The 15,590-nt window shown below is 36.8% G+C and overlaps 1 protein-coding gene across 2 annotated transcripts in view; it reads left to right on the top strand.

The window, feature by feature from the left end:
* SNX7 (sorting nexin 7) overlaps nucleotides 1-15,590 on the top strand; it is a 100,384-nt gene that overhangs the window by 64,550 nt on the left and 20,244 nt on the right. For both annotated transcript variants that reach the window (XM_046023469.1, XM_046024188.1), the window contains exon 8: nucleotides 8,844-8,996. In XM_046023469.1, the coding sequence (XP_045879425.1) occupies nucleotides 8,844-8,996 (153 nt within the window). The remainder of the gene's footprint in view (nucleotides 1-8,843; nucleotides 8,997-15,590) is intronic.

Genomic DNA, 15,590 nt, shown 5'->3' with positions numbered 1-15,590 from the left:
TTCCCCCCTATGGCACCATAACATGTCCTCATTTATTTTTATTTATTTATTTATTTATTTTCAGCCTAACAGAATTAATTGTTTATGCACCACACCCAGTGCTCCATGCAATACGTGCCCTCCATAATACTCACCACCTGGCTCCCCCAACCTCCCAACCCCCACCCCTTCAAAACCCTCAGATTGTTTTTCAGAGTCCATAGTCTCTCATGGTTCATCTCCCCTTCCAATTTCCCTCAACTCCCTTCTCCTCTCCATCTCCCCATGTCCTCCATGTTATTTCTTAGGCTCCACAAATAAGTGAAACCATATGATACTTGACTCTCTCTTCTTGACTTATTTCACTCAGCATAATCTCTTCCAGTCCCGTCCATGTTGCTACAAAAGTTAGGTATTCATCCTTTCTGATGGAAGCATAATACTCTATCATGTATATGGACCACATCTTCCTAATCCATTAGTCCGTTGAAGGGCATCTTGGTTCTTTCCACAGTTTGGCAACCGTGGCCATTGCTGCTATGAACATTGGGGTACAAATGGCCCTTCTTTTCACTACATCTGTATATTTGGGGTAAATGCCCAGTTGTGCAATTGCAGGGTCATAGGGAAGCTCTATTTTTAATTTCTTAAGGAGTCTCCACACTGTTCTCCAGAGTGGCTGCACCAACTTGCATTCCCACCAACAGTGTAAGAGGGTTCCCATTTTTCCACATCCTCTCCAACACACGTTGTTTCCTGTCTTGCTAATTTTGGCCATTCTAACTGGTGTTAGGTGGTATCTCAATGTGGTTTTAATTTGAATCTCCCTGATGGCTAGTGATGATGAATATTTTTTCATGTGTCTGATAGCCATTTGTATGTCTTCATTGGAGAAGTGTCTGTTCATATCTTCTGCCCATTTTTTGACATGATTATCTGTTTTGTGTGTGTTGAGTTTGAGAAGTTCTTTATGGATCCTGGATATCAACCTTTTGTTTGTACTGTCATTTGCAAATATTTTCTTCCATTCCATGGTTTGCCTCTTTGTTTTGTTGACTGTTTCCTTTGCTGTGCAGAAGCTTTTGATCTTGATGAAGTCCCAAAAGTTCATTTTCGTTTTTTTTTCCTTTGTATTTGGCATTTCTTTAACTGTTTGATTGTTTAATCCCTCCCTTTGGGCATGAGTCCTTGAGGGCAAGGTCAATTTCTTCACTCTTCATATAATATCCTCTTTATTTCAGGTGTATATCATAGTGATTCAGTATTTTTATATACCACAAAGCAAGCCCCATGATAAATCTAGTAACTTACCATCTGTTACCACACAGAGTTGTTACAATATTATTGACAATGTTCCTTATAATTTATTTTATAGCTGCAAGTTTGTACATTCTACTTATCTTCACCTATTTCACCCAACCCTCATCCCCTCCACCCCTCCACCCATGGCAACCAACTGTTTGTTTCCTATTTCTATCAATCTCTTTCTGTGTGTTTGTCTTGTTTTATAGATTCCACATATCTGTATTTGTCATTCTCTGACTTATCTCACTTCGCATAACACTTTCTAGGTCCATCTGTTTTGTCACAAATGTCATGATTTCATTTTTTTTTGTGGCTGAATAATAGTCCATTGTAATCTACACCACATCTTCTCTATTTGTCTATATATGGACACTTGGATTGCATCCATATCTTGGCTACTGTAAATAATTGTTGCAGTGAACATAGGAGTGCATATATCTCTTTGAATTATTTTCATCTCATTCAGATAAATACCCAGAGGTGGAGTTGCTGAATTATACAGTAGTTCTATTCTTAATTTTTTGAGGAATTAAAAATTTTTTGAGGGATCCATAGTGGGTGCACTAATTTACATTCCCACCAACAGTGTTCAAGGGTTCCCTTTCCTCCACGTCCTGGCCAATGCTAGTTATTTCTTACATTTTTGGTAATAGCTATTCTGACAGATGAGAGGTCATACCTCTTGCTTTAATTTGAATTTCCCTGGTGACTACTAATGTTGAGCATCTCCCCATGTGCCTGTTGCCATCTATATGTCTTCTTTTGGAAAATACCTATCCAAGTCCTCTGTCCATTTTTTAATCAGGTTTTTTTTTAATATAAATTGTGTATGCTCTTTATATATTTTGGGTATTAACCCCTTGATAGGAATATGATTTGCATATATCTTCTCCCATTCAGTAGGTTGCCTTTTTGTTTCGTCGATCGTTTCCTTCACTGTACAGAAGCTTCTGGTCTGATGCAGTCCCATGTATTCATTTTAGCGTTTGTTGCTCTTGCCTGAAGAAACAGTCCAAAGAAATATCTTTAAGACCAGTGTTAAAGTGTTTACTGCCTATTATTTTATTCTAGGAGTTTTTTATAGTTTCAAGTTTACCTTCAAGTCTTTAATCTATTTTGAATTTATTTTTGTATGTGGCGTAAGATACTCATCCAGTGTCATTCCTTTGCATGTGGCTGTCCAGTGTCCTCAGTGCTGTTTATTGAAGAAACTGTCTTTTCCCCATTGTATATTCTTGCCTCCTTTGTTGTATATTAATTGGCCATCTAAGGTGTAGGTTTATTTCTGGGCTCTCTATTCTATTCCATTGATCTATGTCTCTTTTTTTGCCAGTATCATACTGTTTTGATTGCTGTAACTTTGTAGAATAGTTTGAAATCAGGGAGCATGACACCTCTGGCTTTGTTTTTGTTTGTTTTCCTTCAAGATTGCTTTGACTATTTGGGGACTTTTGTGGTTCAATACAAATTTTAGGACAATACAAATTTTAGGACTCTTTGTTCTAGTTCTTTGAAAAATGCCATTGGTATTTTGATGGGGATTTTGTGGATTTGGGTGGTATGGACATTTTAATAATATTAATTCTTCCAGTCCATGAGCATGGAATATCCCTATATTTATTTGTTTATTTCTTTCTTAAGTGTCTTACAGTTTTCAGTGTCCAGGTCTTTCACCTCCTTAGTTAAATTTATTCCTAGGTATTTTAGTCTTTTGATGCAATTATAAATGGTATTATTTTTTAAATTTCCCTTTCTGATAGTTTGTTATTAGCATATAGAATCACAGTTGATTTCTGTATATTAATTTTGTATCCTAACACTTTACTAAATTTATTTATTAGTTCTAATAGTTTTTTGGTGGAATCTTTAGAATTTTCTATATATCGTATCATGTCATCTGCAAATAGTGACAGTTTTACTTATGTCCAATTTGGATAGTTTTTATTACTTTTTCTTGCCTAATTACTGTGGCTAAGACTTTCACTACTATGTTGAATAAAAATGGTATAGTGGGAAGCTTTATCTTATTCCTGATCTTAAAGTAAAAACTTTCAGCTTTTCATCATTGAATATAGTGTTAGCTGTGGATTTGTCACATATGGCCTTTATTATGTTGAGGTATATCTTTCTATATCTACTTTGTTGAGAGTTTTTATTATAAATGGATGCCAACTTTTGTCAAATGCTTTTTCTGCATTTGAGATGCAGATCATCATATGATTTTTATCTTTGGTCTCTTTAATGTGGTGTACCATAGTGATTTGTAGATATTGAACCATTCTTGCATCCCTGGAATAAATCCCACTTTATCATGGCATATGATTCTTTTAATGTCCTTTTGAAATTGTTTTACTAACACTGTTGAGATTTTTTACATCTATATTCATCAGGGATATTGGCCTCTAATTTTCTATTTTTGTGGCATTTTTGTCTGGCTCTTCAATCAGCCCTCAGTTCTTCAGGAAAAATTGCTCTGTGTATATGTATAGATTTGGTGTGCCCATGGAGGAGGTGAGCTCCGGTCTTCCTACACTACAGTCTGGGATGCCCTTTATCTTAGTTCCTAATATGGACTAGATGGATGCTGAGTGAGTACTGCTGGATGAGTGAGTGCGTGGGGATGAAGTCAATCCTCCTTACCATTGTTTCTTCATGATGCCAATGCTCTTAATTCGTTTCCTTTTTTCCTCTCCTCCCTTTTTCTTTAACCATCCCTGTACACCACTGACTTAGGAAATACAGCTCTGTCCTGGTCAAAAGCTTTTAGTGATTTGCCATTTCCCGAAGAATACATTTCATGCTCAATATAATTTATACCCTCAAGCAGTGAAACTTTAATTAGCCCATCCAGCAGCGTTTCTGGTTTCTTCTTGTCTACCTCCAGACTCCAAACCTACCTCTTACCCATTCTGTTATCACAGTAGCATGCCATCTTTGTGGATTTGTTGATACCTTACCTTCATCTGGGTGTTTCTTCCCCAGTCTCTGCCTACTGAATTGACAGTTAAAACTTCCCCTGCTCCAATCAGAATCAATCCTCTGTTCTGTGTTGTCCTATATCACTCTATTTTTTTCCTCAATTGTGGTATATATATATCACATTCTGCTTTGTATTATAGTCTTTGGTTTTTATTGCATTTTTGCCTTCATATATTCTAATAGATTACAAGCTCTGTGAGTTAAAGCTGAATCATTTAAATCTTGAAAGCCACAGGCAAGCTAACTTGGTGCTGTTAATATGAAAAAAACATGGGCTTTGACTTAGGCAGACTGTGGTTTGAATCTCTATAATGCTACAAAAAACTGTGTGATCTCTTTCATTTTTTTCTCCCAGTTTCCTAACGTGTAAAAAGAAGATAATAATACCAAATTTGCAACATTATTATGCAGATTAAATGAAATAATATATGTAAAGTATATAGCTTAATGCAATGGCCCATGGCAGAAATGCAATAAATGGTTATTATTCTAGTTGCTGTTGCTGGTACTATAGTAGGGAGTCACTATCGGACAAAGACTTTGTTTTGTTTGCCTGAGCTCTGCTATTAATGGTTTTCATTTAATTGTGTGGCTAATTTCTAGCTGAATATAACTGAAGCTAGAAAATACCCATTAGCCTTGCTGTTAAATATAAATCTTATTCCCACTATCTTACAATCTTGTACTATTTTATTCTGGTATTATAACATTTTCCTGGCAAAAAGGGTTGCTTGCTTCTTCGGTTTTTCCACTAACAGAAGGCCAAATCACTTCCAGGACTTGTGAAAACAATTATTCAAGCCTTAATCCTTTTTAATTCAGTCTTTTCTGTGCTATTATACAGTAGTGAATATGAATTGAATTTCCTGCTTTTAGAGTTATTGAAACTTGCTGTGTGGCCAGAGGGGCTTCCTTGGCCTGCCGGGTTCTGGCACATCTTACTCTTCCACTTTGGTTATCTTTTGTTGAGTGTGTATGTTCTAAGCCCGGATGGCACCATCCAAATAAATGCACAGTTCCTTATACCAAAGAACTTGCCAAAATTGAAGTCAGCTAAGGGAAAGGACATACTATGCTTTTGTTAATTATTAGGAAAGCTAGAGTCCAGTCATTCTTCATTTGAACTGGATGCTTTGTGCTTATTGTCAATTTGAGATTCCTGGAATTGAAATGATGGGAAGATGATTTAGTGTGGGGAAATACCTAATGTCTCTTTTCTCCCTTTCCAACTGAAATAATGATGAAATCATCAAAGAAAGAAAAATTACTCATGTAGAGCTACAAAAAAAAATGACAAGAGTTGATCATATATATTTAAAGCATATGCATCATCTTCCACCCTGGTGAGAACAGATTAAGAAATAGCACTAGAAATTGACTTAAGACCAAGACCCTGGCACAGGAATGCAATACTCCCAGAGAGCAAAATTCTGGAAAAGGAGAGGGAATCGATTTCAGTTTCACCCACTGTTGATGATGATGATGATGACAATTATGATGATGGTGATGGTGCCGGTAGTGCTCATAGTGGTGGAGGTGGTGCTGGTAATACATAACATTTAATAGGCAAATTGCCAGGCACTGTGAAAGAATTAGTGTTTATTATTTTATGCATTTAAAATCCCGGGGCACCTGGTGGCTCAGTGGGTTAAGCCTTTGCCTTCGGCCCAGGTCATGATCTCAGGGTCCTGGGATCGAGCCCCGCATCGGGCTCTCTGCTCAGCGGGGAGCCTGCTTCCCCCACCCACCCTGCTCTCTGCCTGCCTCTCTGCCTACTTGTGATCTCTCTCTCTCTGTCAAATAAATAAATAAAATAATATCTTTTATAAATTAAATAAATAAATAAATAAAATCTTTTATATCTATTTTACAGTTGAAGAAACTGGGGCTTCAACAGCTAGTCTTACCCAATGCCACATAGTTTATAAAGACAGAAGTGGGACTTAAACTGAAGTTAGTCTAACCCGTCATCAGTCTCCTGAATCATAGTGCCGTGGTGATAAGTCTATACCCCTTCTTTCTGTAGGTGAGAGTGAGTTCAGAGAACAGGACAGGACTTCTCCTATAACTCAGCTGGAGCAGAAGCGCCAACCAGCCAGACCACCAGTTCCAAGGGCTTCTGTGAGGGGGAGTTGTGGATTGATGAAGGGGAAACTCCTGTAAACCCCTTAAAGCAGGGACATCATGTTAAACTGTCAGGAAGGGGAGAAAGATAAAATATATATGACTTAGACACTCTATTTCCTAAAGCCAATTTTAGGAGAGGGTCTGCCAGTGATCTCACTGCAGTGCGTAGCAATTTTAGACTGCAGAAGCTAAGCAGAGGAGAATAACAGTGAGCTTACAGCTGGTGTAGGTACCTCCTGGTTCTACATAGGAGAGACATTTTGCTGGTAATTTCTATCTGGCTATGAAAAATAGCACAATTTCACCCAACAACCCAGAGGAGTGAAGTTCTCTAACCTGCCCCTGAGCTTTTTCCGGCAGACCCAGATCCTGTTTGAAATATTTGGACTTTTGGCAGTTTTACTCTTATCTTATCCCCTAGCATCCACAGCCCACCGTCAAACATCCTGTTAACATAGCCCATTAGTAACTCTTTAGACAGATTCTCTAAGATTTAATAGAATAATCACCCCAAAGAATACACATACTCTAAAGTAATAAGTGGCCTCATGGAGATAGTTCACAAACTTAACGAGTAAAAAATATCTCCTTCTCCTGCCCCTGCAAAAAACAATTAGGTCAACCTTACTATTAACATATATCTCCCATTGGTAATGGAAGATTTTATTTAATACCAAATGTCTATTCTTAGGAAATAAAAGCAAATATAGTTGTAATGAAACAAGGACAGAAACGTGAAATTCCATAGCAAAAATAATAATGATGATAATGAAAAGAATAAGAGTAATAACTCACATGAGCATTTGAAGCAAAATAAATATTTTGATTCTAAGACATTTTCACATTTTAATGCCTCCTAAATGTGGATCTTCTTAAGTAATGGCCTCTTTCAAATACTTTTCAGTACACCACAGTGCTAAGGTATGATGCCCCTTTGAAAGCACGAGAGAGATGGTATTCAGTTCTGTTGAAGTTTCCTGGCCTTGGATCAAGCTGCATAAAATCCATCGACTTTACCACCAACTGTGTGGCTCAGTAGGATCTGGTCACCCGTTCCTCTGTGACTTCATCTGCTAGAACCTTCCCTTTGTTGTTCACTCCACTACATGCCACATCCATGCTAGTCTCCTTGTTCTTCCTGGGCCATCCAGGCATGCTTCCACTTCCAGTCCATTGCCCTGGGGTTTCCTCTGCCAGGAATGATTTTCCTCTGGAGAGTCTCATGGTTCACCCTCACACTGACTCCAGATATTTAATCAAATGATGCACCCCCATTGAGGCTTGCCCCTGTCATCTTATGTGAACTGGCATCATCCTCCATTCCGTATCTACCTTTCTGCTTTCTTTTTTCTTTTTATTTTTTTTTAAAGATTTTATTTATTTATTTGACAGAGAGAGATCACAAGTAGACAGAGAGGCAGACAGAGAGAGAGAGGGAAGCAGGCTCGCTGCTGAGCAGAGAGCCTGACGCGGGACTCGATCCCAGGACCCTGAGATCATGACCTGAGCCGAAGGCAGCGGCTTAACCCACTGAGCCACCCAGGCACCCTCTTTTTTCTTTTTAGCGTTAATTCTCAATTGATAGTTCCTGATTCATTTATCTTGCTTTTGGTTTGTCTCCGCGGTTGCGTATAAGCTCTGGTACAAGCAGGGATTTTTGTCTGTTGTCTTCACTGCTGAATCTCCAAATTCTAGAAGAATTCCTGATACAGAGAAGGCACTTAATAAATATGTGCTGAATATATGAATAAATAGGGACATAAATAAAGTATGTATAAATATATGTATTAATATGTAAATACACCAAATATAAAATAATAAATTGATGGATTACATTCTCAGAAGTTGGTGGGTGAGATGTAAATATCACTCTAAGCCTGTCTGATGGTGCATGGACTAGCAGGCATCTTGAGATACAAACCTGCTTCTGTTACCAGCTCCGTGATATTTGGCATGTTAATCCCCTGGGCCTCCAGGTGGGACTGCATAATCCTAGTGGATGTTATACCATGTCAGTCAGTTAATTGAGCCTTCTAAAAACAACTGAAAAATGAGGACCAGGAATGGGAAGCTGGCGAATAACACCATACCTCTTAACATAAATATTATCACCATACACAATAGTAGTAATGAGACTTAATGCAAAAGAATTTTGAGATAACTTGTAGTTCAATTTCCTCTGTCTTATAAATAGTGAAACTCAAGCCCAGGCTTGAGGGACTTAGCCAAGGTCAAATGCTAATTGGTGGCAGACCTTAAAACTCTACCCAGCATCTCTGGCTGAATCCAGTCTTTTTTGTAAGTGGTTAGTACAGAGGGTGAATGCCGATGACTTTCCAAACAAAGATTTATTCTTAAGCTGTCTTGATATAATGATTGGCTTGGATCTGATGAAGTCATTTCAGTAACAAGAATCTGTAGATTGATGCATCTCTCTTTGTGATCTAATTCAGCTTACAGAAGAGATTGGAAAACTTGAAGATAAAATGGAATGCGCTAATAATGCCCTGAAAGCAGACTGGGAAAGATGGAAACACAATATGCAAAATGATATCAAGTCAGCGTTTACAGATATGGCCGAGGAGAATATCCACTATTATGAACAGGTAATTAGTGATATGTGATATTGCTTCATTTTATGAAAGTTACCCTCTCTTTAACTCTCTATCTGTCCTTTGTTGAAAGAGTCTATTAAGGGACCAAGGGTCACATTCAAAAACTCCTTGGTGGCTCAGTGCCAATAGAGTAATGCTGAACACACCCACTGAAACAAATGTGGAGGAAGGATGAAAGTCTTCCTTCTAACATGGCATGCCCCAAGTGCCTAATTTGAGCCTTGATGTGAGAAAGAAATAGGATACCCTTTTGCTTTTGTTTTCTCCATAGTTGCTTGTTTGGGAATGATTTGAATTTTTCAAAACCACTTTGTGATGCTTCCTTCTGATTCTCCTATCTTTTTTCCTCTTCCTCTCCCTCTCTTATGGTAGGAAGGGTTTGCAGCATGAGAAAAGGACCAGAGGTTTAAATGAGCAGAAAATCAAATTTTGTGTCCCTGCTGATACCATCTCACCTTCTTTTTTTTTTTTTTTTTAAAGATTTTCTTTTATTTATTTGACAGAGAGAGAGAGAGCACAAGTAGGCAGAGAGGCAGGCAGAGAGAGAGGGGGAAGCAGGCTCCCTGCCGAGCAGAGAGCCGGATGCGGGACTCGATCCCAGGACCCTGAGATCATGACCTGAGCCGAAGGCAGAGGCTTAACCCACTGAGCCACCCAGGCGCCCCACCATCTCACCTTCTGTAGCTGTTTAACACCTCAACAAAAGAGCATGCGCTTCTATTTTTTTTTTTTTTTTTTTAGTTCAGTTTAGTTCAGCTTTTCTCTCTCTCTCTGTCTCTCTCTTTTTTAGTTAAAGATAGAACCTAGGCATCATTTTGCTTTTCAAATGATTATTTTTTATTATTTTTTTTACAACTAACAGTTCTCTAAGGTAGTTTTATTTTAAATGAACTTTATACTATCACTTTTTTTTTTTTTTAATCTAGCATATTCTAAACATACTCTTCCTAGAAGGTTCAATTTGAACATACATCTTTAACCTTATCTCTGGCTGGATTAATAACTTTATGAAATTGGTACATTAAGAAAATTATTTTATGCTTTAGAGTCTATAGCACGTGTCAGTTTAATACTATAAAATATTGTGTATTTTGAAAGATGAACTAACTGATAATGATATTTTTCATTTAACACAAGTTTCTTAAGCCTCTTCTTCCAGCAGACAGTGTGCTGGGCCCCAGAGGGACCACAGTATGCAAGACAAACACAGCGCCTTTCTCATGGAGGCACAGTCACCAAGGGAACAGACAATTAATACAAAAGATTATAATAAAGTATAAGACATTCTAGCATAGAAAGACATTGCGAAGGCATCTAACCTGATCTAGAAGGAATGTGGGAGGTTCTGCAGAGGACGTATTTAAGCTGAGACCTGAATGATGAATAAGGTAGGCAGACGAAGATGTGAGAAAAAGTTCCAGTCAGAGAAAATACATGCAGAAAATCCTAAAACATGTTCAGATAACTGAGGTTCTTTTTTTTTGGAGGTTGGTGAAGCACAGACTTCATGTTCAGTTGAAGAAAGAGGTTTTTGTAGGGGAGGAAAAAGTTTTCCTGAACCCTCTTAGGGTCTGAAAATTATAAGGAGAAAGATAAATTTACAGGAGAAAAGAATACAAATTGATTTAATGTAAGTTCTCTGAGACACGGAAGCCTTCCTAAGGACATAGAGTCTGGAAGAAACAGACCTGAGTATTGTATGCGAGGTTTGTTGAAAGGTGGATAGTCGTGTAGAAATATGGTAGATTAAGGAGTATGAGGTATGTATAATAAACCGGGGAAAACTTAACAAGGCTTGTTTGTTAGGTGTCTTCTTTGTGTTCCTTCCCTTTGATAAGGACGTTTCTTTTTTTTTTTTTTTTTTTTTTTTTTTTCCTGTTGATATTATTTATTTTTTTTTTCAGCGTAACAGTATTCATTCTTTTTGCACAACACCCAGTGCTCCATGCAAAACGTGCCCTCCCCATCACCCACCACCTGTTCCCCCAACCTCCCACCCCTGACCCTTCAAAACCCTCAGGTTGCTTTTCAGAGTCCACAGTCTCCCATGGTTCGCCTCCCCTCCCCAATGTCCATAGCCCGCTCCCCCTCTCCCAATCCCACCTCCCCCCAGCAACCCCCAGTTTGTTTTGTGAGATTAAGAGTCATTTATGGTTTGTCTCCCTCCCAATCCCATCTTGTTTCATTTATTAAAGCACCTTTCATGTGAGGGTTTTATCACCTGCATTGTGGGGGTGAGGGTTGTGAAAGGTCCAAGTGACTTTCCTACCTCTGCCGTAGTTCTCCAGCTCCTTCAGCTTAAAGGACTCAGTACGGCCAGGTGCGATATTTTGCTGCCATGTGTCCTGAACTCTACTGAGCTGAAGAGGGCCTTATGATATAAGTCTTTTATTTTTCATCCTGAGGAAAATAGGAAAGGCCACTGAAGACTTTTCAGCGGGGAAATGACAGTATCTATCAGACTTGCCTTTTAGAAAGGTCACTCTGGCTTTTATGGGTCAGAGTGCAACACAACTGGACGTGATGAAAGGAAATTGTTAGGAAACTGTTGCCACACCAGACAGAGATGGGACCTGACACGGGGATTTCATGGCAGAGGCCTAGAGCCTCAAGTGATTGAAAAGACCATTTTCTCTTTCTCCTTAATTTCTTTTTATTCTACTTTAACAACTTTAAGTAAATTCAAGTATCTCAAAGGGATTTCGCATAAGTCTTAGATTTTGAAATGCTGTAAAATATTTTGTTGAATAAAGCACATTGACCACCATAGGCTTTCTTACCACTTAACTATTTAAATCCACAAAAATAACCTTCTCTCTTCTTTACATTAGAACTGTCCGTTCTGATGTTACAAAATTGTTATGACAACCAACCAAAATAATTTATAAGAAAATGCCTTGAAAATTAAAATAATGCAATATACTCTAAGTGATTATGATTATAAAATGTAAGCATATTAGGTTATAAAAATCACATAACAAATATACTGACTGTATTTTCCTTTAAATGATAGAATCTGCAAAAGTTTTTTTCTAAGTTTGGACTTTATTTTTTTTAAGGGAAAACGTTCATAGCAATTCCACTGAACTCCAACTGAAATATTTGGGTTTTGACTATACCTGTCATATAAATTCATATTTTTGCCATTCTCATAGACTGAATTCAGTTTATATAAAATACTGTTTTCTTGGAAACAGTTAAATTAGCATCATTGTGCCATATTGCCATTCTTGTTCTTCACAGAAGTTTACATCAGTATGTTTTGAACTCTTTCCCCCAAATGAATTATATTTCTAAGTGTTACTAAAATGTGTCAAGAGCACTGCATCTTACACGTGTAACTTTGAAGGAATCATCGTTTTTCTTTAAATTCAAAAGAACCCTACAGTTTCAATTATTTGTTGTTTTTTTCCTCTGAGTGAATAACTTTTAACTGATTTGCCATATCAGTCCAAGCATAATCAGGACGTTGGAGCCCTTATATAATCAAGGCTTCCTAATTAGCACACAGACTGTGTGGCCTGAAACAGTAACAGTCTGCTGTTATCTGTTAACTTCAGAATATCTTAGATATACAGAGAAGTGAACTGTTCCAGAATCTTTCCATTTCCTCTTTTAATTTAATCACATTCTCATGGAAACACTTTTTTTTTTTTTCCATCAGCGTTTGCAAATATAAATCCCCAAAGGTGTTTGTTTCTAGTTTGAGAGATGAATTGGGGTATAAACATTTGCCTTTGGACTTGTTTTATGAAGTGAAATGGTCACAGCTTGTTTCTAACTTAGGATTTAAATATCAAAGTGACAGAGGAAAATCAGCTTATAGATGTGAGGCATGGGTCTGTATCAGAAGCCAGCTATTGTCATATTGAAATGTAGTACTTAGATGCGTGAATTTACTTGGAGACGGTTGACGCCAAATATAAAACAGGGATCTCCAAGTGAACTCTAAATAAGCAAAATGACATTCCATTTTGTCCCATATGAGCCATAATTAAGAATAAATTTCTTATTTTTAAAAACAAGAATTAACAAAGCCTTATAACAAAATTCCAGTTGAGCACTACCTCAAAAACTAATGATGTACTCTATGTTGGCTAACTGAACATAATTTTAAAAAATGAAGCAAAAAAAAAAATTCCAGTTGAACATGGGTAATTTCAAAGTATTTTGTTACCAAAAAAGACAAAGAAAGTTACTTCCTGATAAAATACAGAGGGATGCTAAAACCATAAAACATGACCTGCTGGATTAAGTGCATGGACACTTTCTCATTGTTCTCTGGTAGGCACAGAAGTGTGTTTCTGTGGTTGTTTATGCTGATGGTAATGATGATGATTATGATGATGGTGGAGAGATCTGAAAGGAAGTGGTCCTTGGTAGGTATTGCAAACTGAAAGAATACACTCTTTGAAAGTTCAAGTTTAATATCATAATGAAAAGATCACACATTTGCCAAATAAAGCAGTTTATGGTTAAGTGAGTATAAAACTTAAGTGAATGTAATACAACTTACTCCTTTGCACAGTTTACTTTATAATATTAATGTATGGAAGTCCTTGTGTCATAGTCTTATTTTTGTGGTCATAAAATTAATATATATGCACACTAAAAACAAACAAAACAACAACAAAACTAGGTACACTGATTTATAAATTAAAAATAAAGACTACCTGTAACCTTTTCTCCTGGAGAGAGTGGCATGTCTATATACATAGAAAAATAATTTGCTGTGTTCAGGTCAAAATATTTTAAGATTTCAATATGACTCTTTCTGAATGTGCCAGCATAAAAACAGGATGACTTATTTTATGTCATGATGATTACAGTGGATATGTGTTATTTTGAGATCCATATTTCTTATTTGTTTACTTTTCTATATAACATATAATCTTAACATAATACAATCACATTTATATACTTCCGTTAGCAAAGGTAACAACTAATAGTTGAAACTTTAGGTTATTTTTTGCTCTCACAGATAATACTATTACAAATAATTATGAATATTAGACTTTAAAAACTTTCTGGATAAGAATTTCAAGAAATAACCAGGTCAAAGAACATTTCATTTCAAATTCTATCAGTCTTATTTAAGAGTGTCAGGTGTCTCATGTGAAATCATTCATTTAAAATTCTGTTAACATCAAAATCCTGTACTAAACACTCCAGAGCATCCAGCTTCAAACTTTAAATCTTGCCATTAGGACCTTAGAGTTTACTGGGGAAGAATAATAAGTATATGTATTTTTCACTTGATTACTATGACTTTGTTTTAATGGAAGAGTATTTAAATTAGTTTTATTTCCTTGAATTGTAATGAACAGATTTAATCAAAGGGTTCTATCACTATGAAATAATAAAAATGTATGTATCAACATGGAAGTGTTAGAAATAAAAATGATAATAGCATAGGACATTTTCTGGAAAATAAATGAAGAAAGAAAAACATCATTGCAAGAGTATACCATCTAGCCCGATGAATAATACAACCGATGTTTTCCTAAAATCCGAGTCCAGTTATTTATGGACCACTTAAAAATTAGAGAAATTTCAAAAAGACACGTGCGCACGCGCACACAGGTATGTTATAATAGTCCTACAAAGTAAGTAATGAATGAACATTGAACGTCCTAGAAGTTCAAGTATAGTTGTATTTATTTTAAAATGTATTCCTTGTTATGTTGGCGAATGGTAAAATAAATTCTAGTAAAAGAGTTGTTTGTTTTAAATTCAGGGGTGCACTATATAGCTTGGAATGTGTTTTAAGTTTTATAAATTTAAAACACCTTGGCCCAGGTAAAGAGAGTTCCCAAGCATTGTGACTCAAGGAGGTTAGTCTTGATAATGATTATAAAACTGCCAGATAAGCAGGATTCTGCATGGCATTTAGATTTTTGTCCAAAATTTCATTCTTCTTTTAAAAACTGGGAATCAGATAAGTGATGGCCTCTGTGCTCATTTATATGAATTAAGAGAAGCCTTGAGGGGGAATAGCTTCCCTAGACTTAATTTCATCCAGCAAAGAGGAACTGTTCTATAACAGGACAGAAACCTGGGGGGGAAGTACCCTTTTCAAATTCTGGGAGACAAGAGCAAAGGAAAGAAACCCAGGCTATTCCCTAGGATTTAGTAAGATGGTTTTAAAAAGTTACAGAAAGTTTAGTTGTAATTATGAAGTCACAGACTGGAAAAGAGAATATAAGAGGAGTGAACAATTCTAAAAAGTAATAGTGAAGCAGTTAAAGGATCAGATATGATTATACTGTGGACCATGGACTATAAAGACAAAGACACAAAGGGATGCAGTCAAAGATGAAGTCAGAGGAAACAGTGTCAGGAGGCACATTTCAGGAAGAAGTGAGGTTTGGGGGAAAAAAGTGAATGACTTCCAAAGAGTATCAAAGTCACTTGGAAGTGGGTGTTAAGGGGCCTCTTTGGATGCAAGAAAGCTAGGAATTAGTAAGCTCTAATAAAATTAGTAGAGTGAATCTTTAATGGAAACCATGTTATGGAGGCTGAAAAAACAGAACTACTTCAATTCTGTTTCATTCCTGTTTTCTCCATCAAAGAGGATGAAAGTAC

The sequence above is a fragment of the Meles meles genome, chromosome 1 (genome assembly GCF_922984935.1).
Source record: "Meles meles chromosome 1, mMelMel3.1 paternal haplotype, whole genome shotgun sequence".
Taxonomy (NCBI): domain Eukaryota; kingdom Metazoa; phylum Chordata; class Mammalia; order Carnivora; family Mustelidae; genus Meles; species Meles meles.
The sequence above is the reverse complement of the archived record's forward strand: the minus strand, read 5'-3'. Positions and strand labels throughout refer to the sequence as shown.